At 42.2% G+C, this 21,796-nt stretch overlaps 1 protein-coding gene across 1 annotated transcript in view; it reads left to right on the top strand.

Moving 5' to 3' along the window:
- C16H10orf67 (chromosome 16 C10orf67 homolog) overlaps positions 1 to 21,796 on the top strand; it is a 92,361-nt gene that overhangs the window by 35,336 nt on the left and 35,229 nt on the right. The window contains exons 8-10 of the mRNA XM_005354677.2: positions 3,556 to 3,621; positions 17,756 to 17,815; positions 18,585 to 18,884. Of these exons, the coding sequence (XP_005354734.1) occupies positions 3,556 to 3,621; positions 17,756 to 17,815; positions 18,585 to 18,884 (426 nt within the window). The remainder of the gene's footprint in view (positions 1 to 3,555; positions 3,622 to 17,755; positions 17,816 to 18,584; positions 18,885 to 21,796) is intronic.

Genomic DNA, 21,796 nt, shown 5'->3' with positions numbered 1-21,796 from the left:
TGACCCCGCTCAGTCCACACAAACCATGCCCAGTGTGAACTGACCCCGCTCAGTCCACACAAACCATGCCCAGTGTGAACTGACCCCGCTCAGTCACAGGCTGCCCAGGGCTTTGTTTCTCCCAGCCACACGTGACCACTGGACATTTGCAACATGACCAATGCAACTGAGGAGATTCATTTTGAACAATTTTAACTTTAAGTGAAAAAAAAAACCAATGCTTGTTTCAATCAATGGAAAAAACCTTCATGTTTTCAATAATTTAGATAATGAATCTGCCTTCTTATTTGTAAGTTTCCTGAAATCTACATAGATAAGAACTTAGCTCTCTAATTTTCCCTATAATTGAAAAAGTTATATGTACATGTGTTTTTTAATTTTTTATATAAAATTTGAGATATTTCCCTTATAATTCTAATATTTATTGATATTTGGAGTATTTTTGTAGGGACAGATAAAAATATAGTTTTAGTGTTATGTTTTACCGTTTAACAAGGCTACTCTGAAATTGAGTTTAATTATATGACTCACAATGTGTTTCTGTTTGCCAGCTCTATTTTGGATAACTATAGCACAGTGGTTCTTAGCTTCCCTCCTAATGCTGTGACCCTTTAATACAGTTCCTCATGTTGTGGTGACACTAACCATAAAATAATTCTTATTGTTACTTCATAACTGTAATTTTGCTACTGTTAGGAATCACAAGTATCTGATATGCAATTCCCTATGAAAGGGTTTTTGGACCTTTCACTATAATCTGCTGTAGTATAGCAGATCTCTTTCAGCTCACTGATGAAGCATGATTAATAAAAGCTCAGAGTCAGGCAGTGGTGGCGCTCGCCTTTAATCCCAGCACTTGGAAGGCAGAGGCAGGTCAATCTCTGTGAGTTCGAGGCCAGCCTGGTCTACAAGAGCTAGTTCCATGACAGACCCTAAAGCCACAGAGAAACTCTGTCTCAAAAACAAAATTCAAAACAAAACAAAACAAAAAACAAATAATAAAAGCTCAGAGGCTGATATTGGGGTACAACCTGAAGACCAGAACAGCAAAGCAACCAGCCACTGGCTCTTATCTCAGCCTCGGTCAGAAAATGGTGATCTCGCCTCCAGGAAACCTCAGAAATTAGGATGAGCCTAAGAGCTGTCTCCTCCCATCTTATAGTCCTCTCTAGTTCTGGGATAAAGGGCATGCACCACTACCACCTGGTTTCTCTGGCAAACTAGTGTGGCTACTGGGATTAAAGATGTCTGTCATTGCTGCCTGGTCTGTAAGGGTGGGCAGTGTGACTGTTGTACTTTTCTGATCCTCAGGCAAGCTTTATTTATTAAACATACAAATGAAAGGCCACTACACACTCATCCTTTGAAAGTCCTGTGTTTCTCTTGCTTTTCCTTCAAATTACTGGAACTTAATACAGATGCAAAATATAGACTCACTTATTGAGAAGAAAGAATCTAAACCCCTAGGTTCCTGTTTTATTTCTGGCTTGCCCTGTGGACTAGTTCTTGCACCCCCTCTTCTTTCTCCCAGGCTTACAATGTATGTAGTAGAGATAATACTGTGTATGGAAGTGGTTTGCCATCTGGAAGCAGGTCAGACCTTGTTGAACAAGAAAGAACAGATCTTTGAAGTTTGTTCCTAATACCCTTCAGTAAATTAGTTCAGTGGTGTTTATTAGGTGGTTTTGAATGTCACACACTGCACTACTGTCAGAAAAAGTTTAAATGTGTGGATATGTATGTATGTATGTATATACATACACATACACGCATGTACACACACACACACACACACACACACACTGTGCCTGCTGTGAAGCCACGGACCAAGATCACAGAGCAGAGTAACACATGGAGAAGAGAATCTGACTCCATCTGGAGGATTCTAGAAAATCTTCCCAGACATTTCCGTGCTCTGTCTTCTCCTGGTCCTCTTGGAAGGGCTGCCCAGAAGACAAGAGGACATAGAAGCTGGCGTCCAAGTGTGAGTGTTGCTGAGTGGTGGGAAGTGTATTCCAGGACTTCCTGACAAGTGACATGGCTGTATGAGAGACCTGTTGAGACGACAAAGTGAGAATCTGTTGTAGAGGACAAAGAGGGAAACTAGAGGGAGCATGGGGAAGAGGCAGGCAGAACAAGAACGAATGGAAAAAACAAACTCGAGTATCAGCTAAGACACAGGTTCCCTTCTTTAATCGGTAGCTGTAATAAGAAAATTGAAAGCGGGTGTGACTCTCACCTTCGGTCTGGGATCACAGCCCTACAGTATAGAATTCAGTAGCGTTTGTGCTTTAATTCCAGGGATCTAACAAAAGAGACTTTAAGCCTGTTTCCATCTGCTGCCACCTCACAGTCTCTTTTTGAAACTGCCACTCTAGTAGGTGGCAGACCAGGAGGCAGAGGGGACAGTAGGAGTGTGATGCTCAGCAAGCTGGGGAAGCTGTAGGTTAGATCAAAGCTGGCTGAACTGCCTCCCAGAAGCCAGACAGAGCTAGGCAGAAAGAAAATGAGAGTCCAGAAGGGAATCCTAAGCGCCATCAGAAGCCATCTTTTAAAGGGCAAGGTGTGTGGTTTCACTATCTGGGGCGGGGAGGTACATGAGAGGGAGGATGGCAAAGATCAGACATAGTGGAAAGGGTCACTCATGCCAAGGGGTTGGATGCCTTCTGAGTCCGTGGAGAAACCTGGGCACTGTGCTAGGCTCAGACTTGTGTTTCATCTAGGTGAATAAAACCGGGCAGTGGTGGCGCACGCCTTTAATCCCAGCACTCAGGAGGCAGAGGCAAGTGGATCTCTGTGAGTTCAAGGCCAGCCTGGTCTACAGAGCTAGTTCCAGGAGACAGGCACCAAAGCTACAGAGAAACTCTGTCACAAAAAACCAAAAAAAGAAAGAAAAAAAAGATGAATAGGAAGAGGAGGGGGGTCTGAGCCAGGGTGACCAGTCAGTGGGCAGCTTAAATAAATAGTAGACAATATAGTCTTGACTGTGACTCGAGATGTTTATCAGATTAGTAATTACAATTAATTGATTGAGCTGAGCAAAGGTCTAAATTAAGGTTTGAATTTTACCAAAAAAAAAAAAAAATAAAACAAAAAAAAAAACAAAAACAAAAACAAAAACAGAAACAAGAAAAAAACTGCGTAGGATCGGAGATAAAATGTGTGGTTTTAAGGGGAATTTTCAGTCAATATGAGTATAATTTGATATGCAAATAAATATAGCATGAAAATATGAAGCAAGAGAATGTCACCTATGGAAAGTTAAGCAAAGTTGTTATGGGAACTAGGCTGACTCACTGGGCTGCGTGGTGAGGTCATATTTGAGGGTGGCAAGGAAAGTTCTAAGTACATTGGCATTGTTTTTGGATATTATGTTTTGTATAATAATATTATCAAAGCATAATAACCTGTAGGAAATTAATTTTCTCCTTGGTCATATTGTGATCCATTTTTCTCCCTCATTAAAATGTGTTTTTACCACGCTCTCCTGAGGAAAGCATTTTAGGTGCTGTATTCTTATCTTTAATCAAAATGCCATATTTTTCTCTCTTACAGTTAATGGACAGTAGAGACAGATTGAGATATGAGTTGGATTGTGAAAAATTAGCCATTCAAGATATGGTAAGATGATTTATATTCCCTCTAAGGAATCTGAATTCGATACTTTAATTTAACCTGAATGTTTTAGCTTCTGCTTCTGTAACTTTGCTGTGAACTGTTTGTTTCTACTTCATCAAAACTCCTAAGTGTACATATAATTGTAGAGACTTCTAAGTAGGTGTGTGTGGGAACATCTGAATGATGCTATGATAAACCGGAGGTAAACTCTGGGTAAGACACAGTCTGCCCACTTAAAACAGTGCACAAACTACTTTCATTTTCTTCTGGAAATCTGAAAGCAAAACGGAAGCTGAGAGGCCAGGATTTTGAAGGATTTGCCATTTTCAGTTACAAATTACAGTGACTGACAAGAAAGGAGCCCAGCTAGATAGTTTGGCATTCTGTGGTAGTCTCATAAGACAACACTGCCTTTTCAAGTTCTTTAAAGAGAACTTTCCAGACGGCTGGCCTTTTATCAGTTCCCTCCCCACCCCCAGGGCCCTCACCACCAGCTCCTGGTGCTGGTCTGGCTGTCAGCTGATCACCACCACTACGTCTTTGTTACAGGGAACTGTGTTTATTATAATAAAAAATAAAACACAGCTTGACTTGGGTCTCCAATGTGCCTGGAAAGAATATGATTCTGTCTGCAGGCGACAAGGTTGCTCCAGGAAAGCCACACCACTTCGGATCCTGAAACATTGCCTTTTTCACAGCTTGTCACACTTGTGCCAAGTTGTGACTGTCTCCCCAACTCTGTTTTGTTACTCCCGGGCACCCTGTGTTTTGGGTTCCTTGTCATAGAAATTAATGCAAAACAATGGTCCTGGATTACAATGAAGCCTTCTATGAAACCAACTTGGAAATGCAGGCGAGGGGGAAAAATTAAGACCCACTATTCACAAACGCCACACGTTGGCAATTGCCTTATTTGGTCCTTTACTTTCAAATACCTGCATATAAAAAGCCGCCCTCTGTTGAGTACACTTGGTGAATTTCTGGTATTCCCACAGCCTGCCTTCCTCTACTCTTCCAGCCAAGTCCAGCCTCTGCCTCCAAAAGAGTTAAACATACACGTAGTGATTAAAGGGGATGTTTTTACTGGGGGGAAGTAAATGTGACTTTGTTAGCTTGTCAGCAGCCACGGAGAAGAACGCAGTTCTCCAGCAGTGAATTCGCGCCTGTCCTGGGAGTACCCCCATGCCCTTTGCTTTTTTAAAGACAGTATGTGTTTAACACGGGTGCTATTGTCTCACCCACAGGGGAACCAATCCCGTTTTATTTTGTTGTTTAGGAGTTTGTTGAGCCCCAATCTTGTTGCCAAGCAGCAAGCATCTGCCTCAAGAACAAAACAAAACAGAACAAACAAACAAAAAACAGAACAACGTTAGAGTTTTTAGTATGCTTGGAACTAGTTTGGGGGGTTCTGGTTTTTAGTAGGGGCGCGAGCTTAAGCCTGTCCTCCAAACGAAGGCTGTCATGGGGGACTTGCTTCCCTCCACCTCCCCAGGGCATTGGTGCTGCATGGGAAGGAGGTGACTGGGAGGATGTTGGCACTGTTGTTTCATGCTGTGCTGTTTGTCCATAAGCCAGAGGGAAGGAGTATGCTGGAGGGAGTGGAACGTGGAACTGGCCATTATTTTATAAACAGCTATCTTCTCCCTGACAGTCTCCTGTTCTTCGGTTTTCTGTTACTGTTTCCCACAATACTCTCTGGCCTGTTGAAAGCCTCGTGTAAGAAGTCAATACATATTTTAAAAAAAACAACCCAATAAGCATAGGTAGGCAATCACACGTGGCATGTTAGAATTGTCATGAGACAAATATTGGAGAAATCGAAGGAGGAAAGAGTCATTTGGACCCACAGTTCCCAAGGTTCCAGACTGTAGCTCACTGGGATCATTGTCCCTAAACCTGTGATAAGTAGAACATCTGGGGCCAGAAATGGCGGCGCTTGAGGTATCAGGACGAGGCCAAGCAGAGGGACCCAGGACAAGATAGAGTCCCTAAGAACTTGCTTCATATTTCCTCCAGCTAAAGTGTCACCTTGAAGTTCAACTACTTCCTAATAATGCCGGCCACTTATTAATCCCTTAGTAGTATACACATCCATTAATTAGGTCAGAGTACTCATGATCCAGTAGCTTCTCCATGGTTGGGTCCATTTTCTACAGATTTAGCCTTTAACACACAAGTCTTTTGCGGGGGAGGGGGGAGTTTCATATCCCTGCAGTAGCATATGGAGAAATTGTATCCCTAGGAGGGACTTGGAAAAGCACAGGAAAGAGTTCTGCATCTTCCCATGGTCCTTAAGTGAATGTTTCCCATTTGTCTTGAAGTGTGCAAAGGAGTGAGTTCCCCATCAGAAGAGAAGCTTGGTTGAGCCTCTTCCTTGACCTAATACCCATATGCCTCATCTCTCTCTGCTTTCTTGGTGCTGCCTAGAGTCAAGACAGAAAGTACAGTTTGGACTCTAGTGCCATTCTGGGGACAGTACTAACAGACTCCTGGGGCCCATGAGCTTCTGGAATTGGGCTCCAGATGTCCAACTTCCTTTAAGTACGTGCTGCAAGTCAGTCTGGTCCTCTTATGTGTGGCAGTGTCTGGCCGACCAGATGGGAAGCTGATGTTTCCAGTGGTCTGAGCAAAACCTCGCTGATCCCCAAATTCTGGGAAGACTAATGCTGAATGAGCAGTGGTGGTGTGACTGGGCACAGGCTGTCAGAGGAGATCTTCTCTCATGATCTCACTACCCACTGGTCAGTCCAGTGTGTCCCCTGAAGTGCTGGATAGCTGAAAGCCCTGTTCAACCTGTACCATCTTCTTATGCAGTCCCAAGGGCAGAGGGCAAAACTGGTGAGTGGAAGAACTCCCTTTATTAGTGGCTGTTCACATAGCCTCTGAGAACCTCCACTGGACACTCATGACAGCTCTGAAAGACCTAAGGGAATTAATGCCTTATGGTTATGAAAATAATTTATGATTTACAGAACCCAAAACGGCTTTAGGGATTCTGAGGATTCTCGGACCACATTTTGATAGCTGCTATACTACTTAATAGTAAGTTGGAAATATACCTAGCCAGTCGTAAAGGAGATGTCTTTGCTCTGTTATTCTTTTGATCTTCTTCCTTTCCAATTCATTTACCCTCTAATAACCTTTCCTTGGCGCACTGCGGTCAGAATGTCACCTTAGTAACCCCCTCTCTACTCTTTTCATTGTTCTTTATTGTGTTCTTGAGGGAGGAACCTGCTGATCCCCCTGTTTCAGTCTCCCAAGCCAAAGGATCACAGCCATCCAGCCACACCCAGCTACATTAAATATATCTCAATGGACTATGCTACTAATGTTAGGCTCGGGTGGAAAGTTCCAGATGTGGGGCTAGAGAGATGGCTCAGCATGCAGAAACACTTGCTGTACAAGCATGAGCTTCTGTATGCCAGGTGTTTCCATGTGTACCAGTAACTCCAGTACTGGGCTCGAGAGGCGGAGCCATGAGTGTGCTCAGAATCAGAAAGTTCTAGGTTCAGTAAGAGACCTTGTCTCAAGGAATTGGGATGGGGAGTGATAGAAAAGAACACTCAACACCAGCCTCTTGTCTCTTCTGCTCCCTGCAGTAGTGCCACAACCTGTTAGGCAGTGGTTCTCAATCTGGGGGTCACAACCCCCACAGAGGTCTCATATTGGCTATTTACATTAGGATCCATAACTGTAGCAACATTACAGTTATGAAGTCACAATGAAATAATTCTGTAGCTGTAGTGGGGTGGGGGTCACCACAACTTGAGGAATCCTTCAATAAAGGATCACAACATTAGGAAGTCGAGAACCACTGTTAGGTTTCTACAACCTCTCAAAACAGAGCCAACAGCTGGGGACCAAGGGTTCAAATCCACAAGCCTGTGGAGGAGATTTTACATTCTAGTCATAACTACTATCTCATGGAAGTGTGTCGAAGCCATCTCTCTCTTTAAGGGAGTGCAGGGCTGTCACACACAACTATGAGAAGATGCATTTGTGGCCTAGCATCTGCTTTTACTCTTTCCAACCTACGTCTCATAGGTAAGATGTTCAGCAGACCCGACGTGAGTCCCTTGCAGCTCTGCCAGGCATCTGTCTGTAACAACAGCTCTCCTGAGAAACATCCACGGCCAGACAGCTCCTATTGGGACATTAGCTTAATTTTTGAATGATAAGCCTATGCTTGGATTTCTTTGCTCTATTGCTCTGGCCAAATTCTTCAAGTAACTAAGAATAATGTATCACGGCAGATCAGTCTTGACTGGTTCTGATTTTAGAGAGATTTTTGTGCTTCACCATCAAGTATGATATTTGTTACAGGGTTAACTCCTGCCTGAAGAGGCTTCTTTTCCCCTAAGAATGGGCGCATGTTCAATGAAGCAGACCAGATGCTATTCTCAGATACTTTGCACATGTCTGTTCAGATAATCATACAGTTTTCCCCTTTGATCTGATCATGTCCAGTTATTACATTAATAGCTTTTATCCTATCATTAAAAAGCTCTGTGTGCTTTTTTTTTGCATTTTGCAACCATTGCCTTGTATTGTGAGTGAGGCTCATCCTTTTGTTACACCACCCTGCAAATTATTCTGAAGTAGAATAAAGTAGAAAGGACTGATTCCTAGATACTGACTTGTTGATTTATTTAGAGACTTAAAGTACTGATTGTACTGCCTGTTTGCCAAACATGACTTCATTTGCGACCTAGAACAGCATGACCTAGAGAAATACCTGAAACAATGGATTGTTGCCCTTAACAACCTGCTGCCTGCAACATAAACTTTCCTGTAAGACCTCGCTTGCTCACTCTCCTCACCTTGTGGTTTTAGATCATAAAATGAGAATGCAAACTGGACCGGACACCCAGGCCTTTCGGGAGCTGTCCTGGCTTCAGTCCACTGTGAGGTCTCTTTTCCACCACTCTCACTGCTGTCATGGAGTGCTTATTCCAGAAAGATTTTCACAACAGTGAATGCCATTTTTCCTGCAGTGAAGAGACATTGTGATGGTTTCCACTTGATGACCCTCCTTATCCTGAACCTTTCTGTGCATGTGTCCTGGTGCCATGCCCTTTGTATGAGTCTACCCATTGTAATTTAATGTTAATTCCTTATTTGCCAAATAATTTTCAAAATTAACTCTGCTGATGTATAGTACTGACATCGCTATAGGGTTCCACAGCCTCCCAATTTTGCAAACAGCATTTTTTATTTTATTTTTGACAGTCAGTCTGGTATGCATAATATTTAAGTTTATTGCTTTAATCTGTTTCATTGATTATTAGTAAAAATCAAATACCTCATGCTATATCTCATACCAGAATGATTTCTTTTCAACCCTTCCTGTTATTGCCTATTACATAGTATAACTTTATTTTTATTAAATTGGGTTTTGTTGTTGTTCCCAATGTCTTGTGAATCAAGTAATCAAGTTTCACTATTCTTCATGTGGGAATCCAGTTTCTTCAGCACTCTTTGTTGAAGATGCTATGTTTTCTTCAGTGTGTTCCTTGGTATCTTTGTCAACTGGGAAGCTGCAGTTTAATGAGCTTAGATCCTCTGATCTGCTCCACTGGTTTATACGTCCATGTTATGCCAGCACCATGCTGGTTTTATCATACTAGCCTTGTACTGGAACTTGGAATTAGATATGATGTTATCTCCAGCAGGATTCTATTTTGTTTTTTACCGTCTAGAATCATTTGTGCTTCTGTATGATTTTTTTTTTTATTTTTGAGACAGAGTTTCTCTATGTAACAGTTCTGGCTGTCTTGGAACTCACTCTGTAGATCAGGCTGACCTCGAACTCAGAGATCCCCCTGCCTCAGCTTCCTGAGTGCTGAGATTAAAGGTGTGCACCACCATCAGTACCCAACTTCCATAAGAATTTTAATGTTGGGCTTTTTTTTTTGTTTGTTTGTTTTTGTTTTTTTTTTTGCCTGAGCTAAAATTTTGATGTGTGTTACATTGGCTCTGTAGATTGCTTTGGCAGGATGGCCATTTTCACAATGTTAACTCTGCCAGTCTGCAACTTTAGGAAGCTCCCCATTTTCTGCTGCCTGCCCCGATTTCATTTTAAAGTCTCTTGCTTCAGGAGCTGGAGAGATGGCTCAGTGGTTAAGAGCATTGCCTGCTGTTCCAAAGGTCCTGAGTTCAATTCCCATCAACCACATGGTGGCTCACAACCATCTGTAATGAGGTCTGGTGCCCTCTTCTGGACTACAGGCATACATGCAGACAGAATGTTGTATACATAATAAAATAAATAAATTTTAAAGTCTCTTGCTTCCTTGGTTAGTTTTATCCCAAGGTTTTTGGGAAGACAGTGCTGTTGCGAATGGGATTGTTTCTTTGATTTTCTCAGTATGTTTGCCATTGACATATTAGGTGGCTATTGATTTCTATTATGTTAATTTTGTTTCCTGCCACATAGTAACTGATGGCATTCTAACTTTGATGAGGGTCATAAACTGATTTACGAAACCAAGAAAATTCAAAGTAGAATATATCTAAAGAAAACTACTGCAGGTCACATTATAATTTAATTCCTGACAGCAAGAAGCCAGAGGAAAAGAATTCTAGCCAAAGAAAAGTAGCAGGACTTTAAATTGTATTAAAATAGAACACATACTCAACATTGCTTATCTAAAAGAAATAATCACACAGAAATGATGACAGAAAGATGCGAAGCCTAGGAAAGGAGAGTGTGTGAGAGAGAACGATGTGAACAAGCTAGGCTGCAGACTGTTCTGTGCGTTGTTGAAATCGACGTTCACAGCTGGTAAGACATTGTAATGTCATCTAATGTTCTACCCTCCAACTATGCGGAGGAAACGTCCAAAACAACTCCACTTCAGAGCGGCAAATGTGAATAAGCCAATGGATTAACATTTTACCTTCTCTGGTCAAATCAACGCAAAAAAAGCAAGTAACAAAGATCATAGCAGAGATTATTAAAACTGAAAATAGAAAAATAGCAGAAGTCAATCAAAAAGAGATGAGTTTTTTAGTTTTTTCAATTTTTTATTACTTTATAAATAATACCATTCAAAATTTCCACTTCCTCCCCTCCTCCCACTCCCCTCCCCCACTCCCCCTCTCCCCCTCCAGTCCTAAGAGAGAGCAGGGTGCCCTGCCCTGTGGGAAGTGCAAGGCCCTCCCCTCTCCATCCAGGCTTAGGAAGGTATGCATCCAAATAGAATAGGATCCCAAAAAGCCAGTACATGCAGTAAAGACAAATCCCAGTGCCATTATCATTGGCTTCTCAGTCTGCCCCAATTGTCAGCCACATTCAGAGGATCCAGTTTGATCCTATGCTCATTCAGTCCCATTCCAGCTGGATTTGGTGAGCTCCCATTAGCTCAGGAACACTATCTCAGTGGGTGGACCAACCCCTCATGGTCCTGCCTTCCTTGCTCATATTCTCCCTCCTTCTGCTCTTCAACTGGACCTTGGGAGCTCAGTCCAGTGCTCCAATGTGGGTCTCTGTCTCTATCTCCATCCAACGCTAGAAAAGGTTCTATGGTGATATTCAAATAGTCATCAGTCTGACTATGGGACAAGGCCAGTTCAGGCACCCTCTCCTCCACTGCCCAGGGTCCTATCTGGGGTTATCCTAGTGGACACCTGGGAACTCTTCTAGACCCAAGTCTCTTGACAACCCCAAAATGGCTCCCTTAATTAAGATAACTTCTTCTCTGTTCCCATATCCACCCTTCCTCTAACGCAACCATCCTACTCCCCCAAGCTCTCCCGAACCCTCCCCATCTCCCTTCTCTCTCCCCCTTTCTCCTTTCCCCCATCCCCCCATCCCCATGCTCCCAACTTTTGCCTGGTAATCTTGTCTGCTTCCAATTTCCAGAAGGATCTATATATGTTTACTTTGGGTTCACCTTATTACTTAGGTTCTCTAGGATAGTGAACTATAGGCTCAATGTCCTTTGTTTATGGCTAGAATCCACTAATGAGTGAGTATACACCATCTCTTTTTGGGTTTGTATTATCTCACTCAGGATAGTGTTTTCTACTTCCATTCATTTGCATGCAAAATTCAAGATGTCATTGTTTTTTACCACTGAGTAGTACTCTAATGTGTAGATGTGCCACAGTTTCTTTATCCATTCTTCCATTGAGGGGCATCTAGGTTGTTTGCAGGTTCTGGCTATTACAAATAATGCTGCTATGAACAGACTTGAACAAATGCTTTTGTAGTATGATTGGGCATCTCTTGGGTATATCCCCAAGAGTGGTATTACTGAATCCTGAGGTAGGTTGACTCCCAATTTTCTGAGAAACCACCGCACTGATTTCCAAAGTGGCTACACACATTTTCATTCACCCCAGCAATCAATGAGTGTTCCCCTTACTCCACATCCTCTCCAGCATAGGTTATCATTGGTGTTTTTGATTTTAGCCATTCTGACAGGTGTAAGATGGTGTCTCAAAGATGTTTGATTTGCCGCTGAGTAGTACTCTAATGTGTAGATGTTCCACACTTTCTTTATCCATTCTTCCATTGAGGGGCATCTAGGTTGTTTGCAGGTCCCTGATAGCTAAGGAAGTTGAACATGTCCTTAAGTATCTTTTGGCCATTTGAAATCCTGTTGAGAATTCTCTGTTCAGTTCAGTGCCCCACTTTTTAATTGGGTTACAGCTTAATTTCTTTCTTATTTCTTCCTTGACCCAGGGGTGGTTTAGTAGGTGACTGTTGAGTTTCCATGAGTTTGTAGGCTCTCTGGGGGTAGAATTGTTGTTGAATTCTAACTTTATTCCATGGTGATCCGATAGTACATGGTGGTTACTACAATATTTTTTATATCTGTGGGTGTTTGCTTTGTTACCTCTTATGTGATCAATTTTTGAGAAGGTTCCATGAGATGCTGAGAAGAAGGTTTGTTCTTTTCTGTTTGGGTGGAATGTTCCATAGATGTCTGTTAAGTCCATTTGATTCATTACATGTTAGTTCTCCTATTTCTCTGTTAAGTTTCTGTCTATTTGACCTGTCCATTGGTGAAAGAGGAGTGTTAAAATCTTTTACTATTAGTGTGTGGGGTTTGATGTGTGATTTGAGTTCTAGTAATGTTTCTTTTACTTTTGTGGGTGCTTTTATATTAGGGGCACAGATATTCAAGATTGAGACTTCATCTTGCTGAATTGTTCCTGTTATGAGTATAAAGTGTCCTTCCCCATCTCTTCTGATTGATTGTAGTTTGAAATCAATTTTGTATTAGGATAGCCACACCCACTTGTTTCTTAGGTCCATTTGCTTGGAAAACCTTGTCCCAACCCTTTACTCTGAGGTAGTGTTTATCCTTAGGTTAAGGTGTGTTTCTTGTAAACAGCAGAATGTTGGATATTGTTTTTGTATCCATTCTCTTAACCTGTGCCTTTTTATAGGTGAATTGAGTCCATTGATATTAAGCGATATTAATGTTAACTCCAGTTATTTTTTTGGTGGTAGTGTTTGTGTGTTTCCCTTCTTTGAGTTGTGTTGGTGGAGGATTGTCAGATGTCTGTGTTATTGTGGGTGTTGTTGGCTTCCTTGGGTTGAGGTTTGCCTTTTAGTACTTTCTGTAAGGCTGGGTTTGTGGCTATGTATTGTTTAAATCTGTTTTTCTCATGGAATATCTTGTTTTCTCCATCAATGGTGAAAGAAAGTGTTGCTGGATATAGTAGTCTTGGCTTGCATCCATGGTCTTTTAGTGTCTGCAGCACATCTATCCAAGACTTTCTGGCTTTCATGGTTTTCATTGAGAAGTTAGGTGTAATTCTGATAGGTTTACATTTATATGTTACTTGACCTTTTTCCTTTGCAGCTCTTAATATTCTTTCTTTATTCTGTATGTTTTGTGTTTTGATTATTACATGGCAGGCGGATTTTTTTTTTGATCCAGTCTATTTAATGTTCTGTATGCTTCTTGTACCTTCATGGGAATATCCTTCTTTAGATTGGGAAATTTTTCTTCTATAATTTTGTTGTATATATTTTCTGGGCCTTTGAGCTGGAATTCTCCTTCTTCTACCCCTATTATTCTTAGGTTTGATCTTTTCATGGTGTCCCAGATTTCCTGGATGTTTTGTGTTGAGAATTTTTTGGGTTTGCTGTTTTCTCTGATCAATGAGTTTATTTCCTCATTGTATCTTCAGTGCCTGAGAGTCTTTCTTCTATCTCTTGTATTCTGTTGGTTATACTTGTCTCTGTAGTTCCTGTTCATTTACCCAGATTTTTTACATCCAGCCATCCCTTAGTTTGTGTTTTCTTTATTACCTCCATTTCGGTCTTGAAGTCTTGAACTGTTTCGTTTACCTGTTTGATTGCTTTTTCTTAGTTTTCTTGGGTATCTTTGAAGGATGTATTGATTTCTTCTAACCTTTTGTTTGTCTTTTTTTTCCATTTCTTTAAGGAGTTTTTCACTTCCTGGTTAAGGGTCTCCATCATTTTCACAATGTTATGTTTAAAGTCAAATTCTTCTATTACTTCTGGGTTAGGATGTTCAAGTCTTCCTGTTGCATGTTTGCTGGATTGTGGTGTTATCATGTTGCTTTTCAGGATGTTGGAGGAATTCTTGCATTGGCACCTACCCATCTCTTCCTTCAAATGAGGCCAGCAGAGTCTTGGCATCTTGGTCCAATCTTTGCTATGGCTGACTGTGTACTTGGGAGTTTTTCTTGGTCTGCCCTCTCTTAGGTTCCTTCAGCACTGGAGCAGGCTCTCAGATCCCCTGCACCCTGAAGCTGGCTGTGGTGGGGGATTCAAGGACCCCGCAGATGAAAAGGAGGGCTTGGGGTCAAGGTGGAATGGGGTAAAGAAAGCCAGCAACAGAGAACACACCCCACTGGACAGCCAGAAAAGCTTAGGGAATTGGAGAGGGCCTGGACTCAGTTCCCTGGGACCATTAGACTGCGTGGCCACTCACTCCTCTCTGGATCCACTCAGCATGGGAACAGGGTCTCTTGCCAGGGAGAAATGAGTTTTTTTAAAGAAATTGGTATAATTGATAAATCTACCAAGACTAACACATGTACAAAGAGAAGGGTAAAACTCCAAAATGAGGGCAAATTGAGATACCAAGATAAGGAGTGCAGACATGAGGAAAACAGGACTTCTGTATCCTGTCCTTTGATGTTGGAGTTTCTGTCCTGCCCAGTTCCCACAATCGTTAAGTCCCAAAGGAATCACACAGAGGTCTACATTAGTTATAAACTGATTGGTTCATGAGCTCGGGCTTCTTATTAACTCTTATATTAGCCCATTATTCTTGTCCATGTTAGCCACGTGGCTCGGTACCTTATTTGGTGAGGCAGTCATATCTTGCTTCTGTGGCTGGGTCAAGACTGCAGACTAGTACTTCCTTCTTCCCAGAATTCTCCTGTTCTCACTGACCGACCTCTATTTCCTGTCTGGTTATCTCGCCTATACTTCCTGCCTGGCTACTGGCCAGTCAGTGTTTATTTAAAATATAATTGACAGAATACAGACCATTGTCCCATACCACTACCCTCCCAAAGCTTAGGAGTCATTGTGAAAGAGGGGCGGGCAGTGGAAGAGAAAGGCAGGGGATGAATAAAAGGCAACAGTGTCCTCCAGCCTAGGTAACAACAGGGCCAGTGTACCTGTGAACTCAAAGAGACTGTGACAGCACACACAAGCCCAGTGCAAACTAAAGCCAGACCAGACCTCAGCATGGGAAGGGCAGGAAGACATGGAGTCCTACTCAGAGGTTAGGGGCTGAGCTACTAGGAGAGGAAGAGTCAGTTACCTTTAAGAATGTGGCCTCTGGTAAGTCAACCATGCTCCAGCTAAAGGCCACACCTCTAAGAAAATATGGGTAGCACAAACTGGACTTGATAGGTGGAGAACAAAGGGGGGGGGGCAAGTTGGGAGGGTAGAAAAGGGGAGGAGGCTGAATATGATCAAAATACATTATAGGAAATTCTAACTTTCTTGAAAGAAAACCAGGAAAAACAATAACAGTTTTATGTTCCTAAATTTCTCAGTGTTAAGAACTAAAGCAATTGGGTGCCCAAAGCAGGTAGATTTCTGTGAAATTAAATTCATGCTGATCTACACAGAAAGTTCCAGACCAACTAGCCAGGCTAGGGTTATGCAGTGAAACACTGTTGCAAAAAAACAAAACAAAAGATAGCGAACATCAACAGAACAAGCCTCCACCCATACAACCTGAAGCAATACCTGTGAAAACTCCAAGATTAGATTTTTCCACCAGAAATTTCTATCAAACATTTGTAGCTTCTCACAATGTAGTCTGGAAGAGGAAATATCACTTCCCGATGAGTTCATGGCACTAGTTTTTCCTATGATAACAATCTAAATAGAGACAGTAACAAATACAAGTAAATGGAAATTTGGTGCATATAGAAAGAAGTATGAGCTGTGGTTACAAAAGGTTTATGTGTAGTGTGTAAAATACCTCAACTTTTGCAAAACAATTGTGATGGCTATTTTTGGTTGTCAACTTAACTCTATCTGTAATGAACTAAAACCCAAATATCTGGGTATACCTGAGAGATTTTTTTCTTAATTAAATCATTGGAAGTGGGACTATCCATTTTTAATCTGGATGTTTTGAGGAGGAAAGATCCACCTTTATCTGGACCACAACTTCTGCTGGCAGCCTGCACAAAGGACATGGTAGATGGAAACTAACTGTCTTCATCTGCTTGCTCTAACTCTCCCTGGCAAGTCCATTTCTTCATTGGACTTCAAGTCCATTAGAGCCTGCTTCTTCAGGATTCTGGTATATTGTGAAGACCAGTTGAGATGCCCAGTCTGGTGGACTGAACAACTACTGGATTCTTTAACCTTCCACTGGTAAACAGCCACTGTAGTTGCTCTGTGTTTATGCAGGTTTTTAGAAACATTTTTAGGTTGAAAAAATGGTGTTTTAATACATCCTACATTAAATCAGACAATCCATAAAGGGGGACATAGAGCTATTCATTTAGGTCTTTAATTCCCACCAACAATATGTCATTTTCAGTATTGAGATCTTACATATTGTGTTAAATTTATTTCTAATTATTTTGTAGTGTTGAAACTGTTGTAGATGGAATATTTTTAGAGTTTTAATTCTTCATATAAAAGAAGCACAATTGTCTGGGCTGTGGTGGTGCATTCTTTAATCCCAGCACTTGGGAGGCAGAGGCAGGCGGATCTCTGTGAGTTCAAAACTAGCGTGGTCTGTTTTCTTATAGCAAGATTTTGTCAAGCTTAGGAGCTTTCTTTTATCTCTAGTTTCCTGAGAGTTTTTTTCTTCATCAGGAATGGCTGCTGAGTTTTTCCAAATGCGGTCCACTGTGAAGGATCACATTGTGTATAGCAGAATAAATGCTATATTTGAATGCTAAGGCATTATTGAATTCCTGTGAAATCTGGGTTGAATTTGGCTATGGCTGTGTTGAAGATTATGGAGAAAACAAGTTTTAAACAGTTGCAATAGGGCTCAAGTATAGCATTAGATCTAAGTTCACGCCTCTGATACAACTTGACCTGGGCCTTCACAGGCATCAGTGACTACCCTCTCAGACAGCAAGATGTTGTTATAAGACACATTTATAGTGAATTCTGATCAAAGCTTAGAGTGAGAAAGTTTCAGGTATAATAAGATGAATAGTTACATGTATTTCCCATCACCTTTCAATTTCACATAAGTCATAATTAGACTAATTGGCATTACTAATAAATTTCTATCAAACATGAATTAAGGCATACATTAATAAAATATTTTGATACATTTATTTTATGCCTGGAAATCAGTATTAACTCTTAAAATAAATTTTGTTCTTTGTATTGTTGAGATTTAGCTGTTAAGTTATCTTGTATTTTTTTAAATTATGAGGATTATATAATATAATAATGTATCAAAATTTCACTTCATAAGCAAACAACATATGAATTTATATAGCCTGTAATACATAAAAGCCATAAATAGATGCTAATTGAAATAGTCATACTTACATGTTCTTCTGTTCTTATTATAAGGGACTTTTATGTACAAGTTTATTTCTTTTTAGCACTCAGCATATAATCTGTTTGAGATGTTTTGTAATGATTTCTCCTGTTTAATCTTTGCAAATGATAACAGATCACCAGTATGGCCCTTGGTTTTTACAGATCAATAAGCAGAAAGAAGACATGGAATTAAGAAGAAAGTACGCCAGTATAAGTGCCAAGGTTGTATGGACTCTGCCATCATCTATCCATCTATCTCGGCTACTATGCTCTCTCTCTACATTCAAGAATTCATGCTCTCCATTGCTTCCTCATAAATGAGGTTTTTCTTTTTTTAAGTGCTTGTTATCAAGAGTAGACAGTGCTCTTGCAGGCGAGTCTGGTTCCTAGCATACAACCTCAACAGAAACTCCAGTCCCAGGGGATCCAGCATATTCTTCTGAACTCTGAGGACATCAGCATTCATGTGCACATACACACTCACAAGGAATTAAAATAAGTCTTTTAAAAAGACTCATTTGAAATTGAAACAAGATGAGCATGTGGAGATAGAAAATAAGGAAAGTAGGGAGAGGAGAAAGAAACAGAAGCAGTAAGCCATCCCTCAGAGAAGCTGCTCAAACCCCAGCGCACACATTCCTCCTTCACCCCTCCTTTCTTCTTCCTTTCCCTTTCCCCACCTTGACACAAACCTCAGATTACCACCCCGCCAGCTTCACGAGGACTGTATCTTCACAGGTGCTGCTGAGGAACGGAGGAACATCTGTCTGTTTTTATATTTTTTCCTAGAACAATGGGTGAAGGGACATTCAGTTAATGTCTGCTAATGAAAGCAGGCAAGAGTGGGCTGTGAAGCTAGGAATAAAGGCAGATTCACACCCACTGAGAGTGAAACTGCCCGCTCTGAGGTTCTCGCTCGCTCGGGGAGGACAGATAGAGGGTACAAATCTAAGGGGTGAAATAAAAATAATTCTTGCCTCTTTTCGAGCAGAGAACAACCAGGGGAAGAGAATCTGCTTTCTTACGGTCTACAAGTCATCAATACAAGAACGTGACATTAGCAACTGACAGCCAACATTTTAAAAGGCCGCCTTCTGCTTCTCTCAGCGTGTCACCTAGGCTAAAGAAGAAGATGGGAAAGAGATATGTGGGCGCTGCTGTCATGCCTACTCCTGTTTGTGTTGAAACTCCTGCTCCTGCTGCAGCGCCCACTCCTGGGGTTCCTGTCACGGTGGTCACCACTCCTACTGTCATTACCAATTTCCTCGCAAAGTCCGAGAAGGAGAAGCATGTAAGAACCATGTACATTACCACCATCTGCTCACTTCACGTGCTTCATGTGTGCAGGGTTCCTGTCTTGTTAGCCTTTTCCAGCTGCAGCCTCATGCCTCCCACCTCCCACTTCCTGTCTGGCGTCATCCAGGCCCACTGTCTAACACACTGGACTCTCATATAGGAGTAAGGGCTCTGGCAGCTAAGCAGGGTTAGCTTGATAGGCCCTTCAGCTTTCTTAAAATGATTCTTCCGTTACCCATAGCTGGCTGCATTGTGTAGGTTAGTTAGTGAGCCTTAGTGGCTCTATTGAATCATTAAAATCTGAGAAGCTGCATTCCAAGTGCTTGTTAAGGTGCATATCTCTAACTCCTTACGGTGTGGTAGGATATTAATGATGTCTTTCTGAAGGACATGGAAGGATCTTACCTTTTGGTCACACAAGAGTCTGCACTGGGCAGTTATATTACATAACACGATTGGGAACAGCTACACGTGAGTTGTACGCTGCCGCTCTCTTTAGCCATGTGAACAGTCAGTTCTCTGAAGGTCAGCTGACTGTTGGCTTGTGACGGTTATGGCGGCCCCATTCCCTAGGCTTGGGTTCTGGTGCACACAAAGGAGAAAGCTAGCTGAGTACAACTCTCCCTCTGCCTCGTGACTCTGGGTCTAGCATGACCAGATGATGCCACCTCTTGCTGCTTTGACTTCACCGTGCCAGGCCAGACCTATAACTAAGAGCCAGAGAGAAGCCCTTTCTCCCCTAAGTTTCTTTTATGAGTTTATTTAAAAACAGCAACAAGTAGCGAAGGGGCATGGCTTATTTGGGAGTATTCCCAAAGATTGCCTTTTGTGATGATCCTGGGAAAATTTTCTTTGTGCTTAGCTGTGGGGATATAGACGGTTGTCGGTGCACACAATCAGTAAGCATCATAAACTTTGTAACTAGATCAGATTCTTTTCTGGTCTGACTTTCCGAGAGCTCTTAGATCCAACTGGTGACTCATTGGACCAATGGGTAGCCCTTGACACTTGGATGTTTAGATCTCCTGTGTTCTGCCAAGTCCCATGTTCTTCCTCCTCTCCAGGTGACAGAATCTGCTTATCCATAGGACATGGAAGAACAGGGTAGAATTATACAGTTGTGTGTACTTTGCTTCAAAACAGCAACAGGAAAGGATACAGGCCTCTTAAGCCATTTAATCAGAGAAGTAGATCACTCCCTTCTCCAGTGACGGAGTGAGACATGGGGAGACTCGGAGCTGCTCTAGCAAAGAGTCAGTCCACTTAGAAGAAAGCATCGAGAAGTGAGAAAAATCATCCTCAGATGGTACAGTGGTGTTTGCCTGTGTGATCCCAGCAATCACGAGGTAGAGGCAGGAGAATCACTATGAAGTTGAGGTCAGCCTGGGCTACAGTAGTGAGTCTAAGGCCAGCAAGGGCTACCCTGCCAGCCCAAAAAGAAAACCAAGAGACAAAAAGGAGGAGAAAAAAGAAGGAAGAAAAAGTATGGGAGGAGACATAAATGTTTCCACTGTAAAAATTAGGAAATAGAGTCAGGCAGAGGGCTATATAAATCTCTAAGGAGAGACTTTGCATGTGACAGGCAAGTGACTTAGTTCTAGAAGCAACTGTTTCATAATCCAGATATTGAGAAGTATGTTCTTTAGTTCCCACCAAACAAAAGCTGATTGAAGGGCTGGGAAGATGGCTCGCTGGCTAAGATCGCGTGTTGTGCAAGTGTTGAGCACTCATGTTAGAGTGCCTAGCACTCGTGGTAAAACTCAGGCATAACTACTTATGCCCGTACCCCTTGCCATTCCCAGCTGAGACAAGCCACCAGTCAGCCTAGCCAAACAAGGTTTCTTGCTCAGTAAAGGACACCATTTTCAGGGAATAAGGCAGAGTAGACATCTGAGAGTTGGAAAGGCACTCCCATGTCTGTCTGTCTGTCTGTCTGTTCCCCTCCCTCCACAACCCCTCTCTCTCTCTCTCTCTCTCTCTCTCTCTCTCTCTCTCTCTCTCTCTCACACACACACACACACAAAGAAAAACTAGAACTAAAACCTGGTCTGAGTAGTTAGTGTCTCCTGTGGCAGGAGCAGGGAGACCAGCCGTCCACCCTACGTGGCCCTGATAGACGAACAAGGACTCCTTGCCAGAGGATCATGAGGGCAATACTCTGTCACCTAGTTTTTCAAAATTTAAAAAAAAAAAATTGTATGAATGTCTGCAGATGTATCTCAGTGGTAGAGCACTTGCCCGCTATGTCTGGACCCACAGGGTCCATCGCCTGCACTCACAAAAGAAGATCTTCACTGAAGGCTCAAGTCGTAGAGCCAGATTTTCAGGAGTACAGCTCTGTGTTGTGGGGAGAGAAGAGACACTGCTCTATTGGACAGCAGAGGGAGGAAGCACTGGGATTCTGAGGGGTAGGCTCTGGCTGCCGCTATGCCTCCCTGCTTTTTGAAGTTTTTATCTGGCACGGAGGGATGACCTTGTGGTTTCACAAGATTACTGACTTGTAAGCTTTACTTTTTGAATGCTCCTCCCCCTTGAAAAGTAGATTTTGAACCATCTTTAGGTAAATTCTAGAGACTCTTTTCATAGAATGGACTTAAGCAGGTTGTTATTTAAAAGATTTATGGCTGTTTAGCTGAATTCAAGGAGCCCTAGTTCAAGCCTTAGGCTTCCTTAGTGAGCTGGTACCAGGTCCGGAAGGTGTCAATGAAGTGGGTACCTTTCAGGAGTGTCTGGGATCTTAGGTCCTAGACACTGGCTAGAGGGGAGCAGAAGTGTGTCAAGCCAGGCCCTGCAGCTGAGCTCCCATCCTGAGGTCCCAGCAGCAGGGAGCAGCTGCACTAGCGACCTCCCTGCCCCCCTTCATGACCCCAAGGCTGGAACTGAATCCTGGATCTGTGACTCAGAAAC

This window comes from Microtus ochrogaster, chromosome 16 (genome assembly GCF_000317375.1).
Source record: "Microtus ochrogaster isolate Prairie Vole_2 chromosome 16, MicOch1.0, whole genome shotgun sequence".
Lineage (NCBI taxonomy): Eukaryota > Metazoa > Chordata > Mammalia > Rodentia > Cricetidae > Microtus > Microtus ochrogaster.
This window is presented reverse-complemented; position numbering and strand designations above follow the sequence as displayed.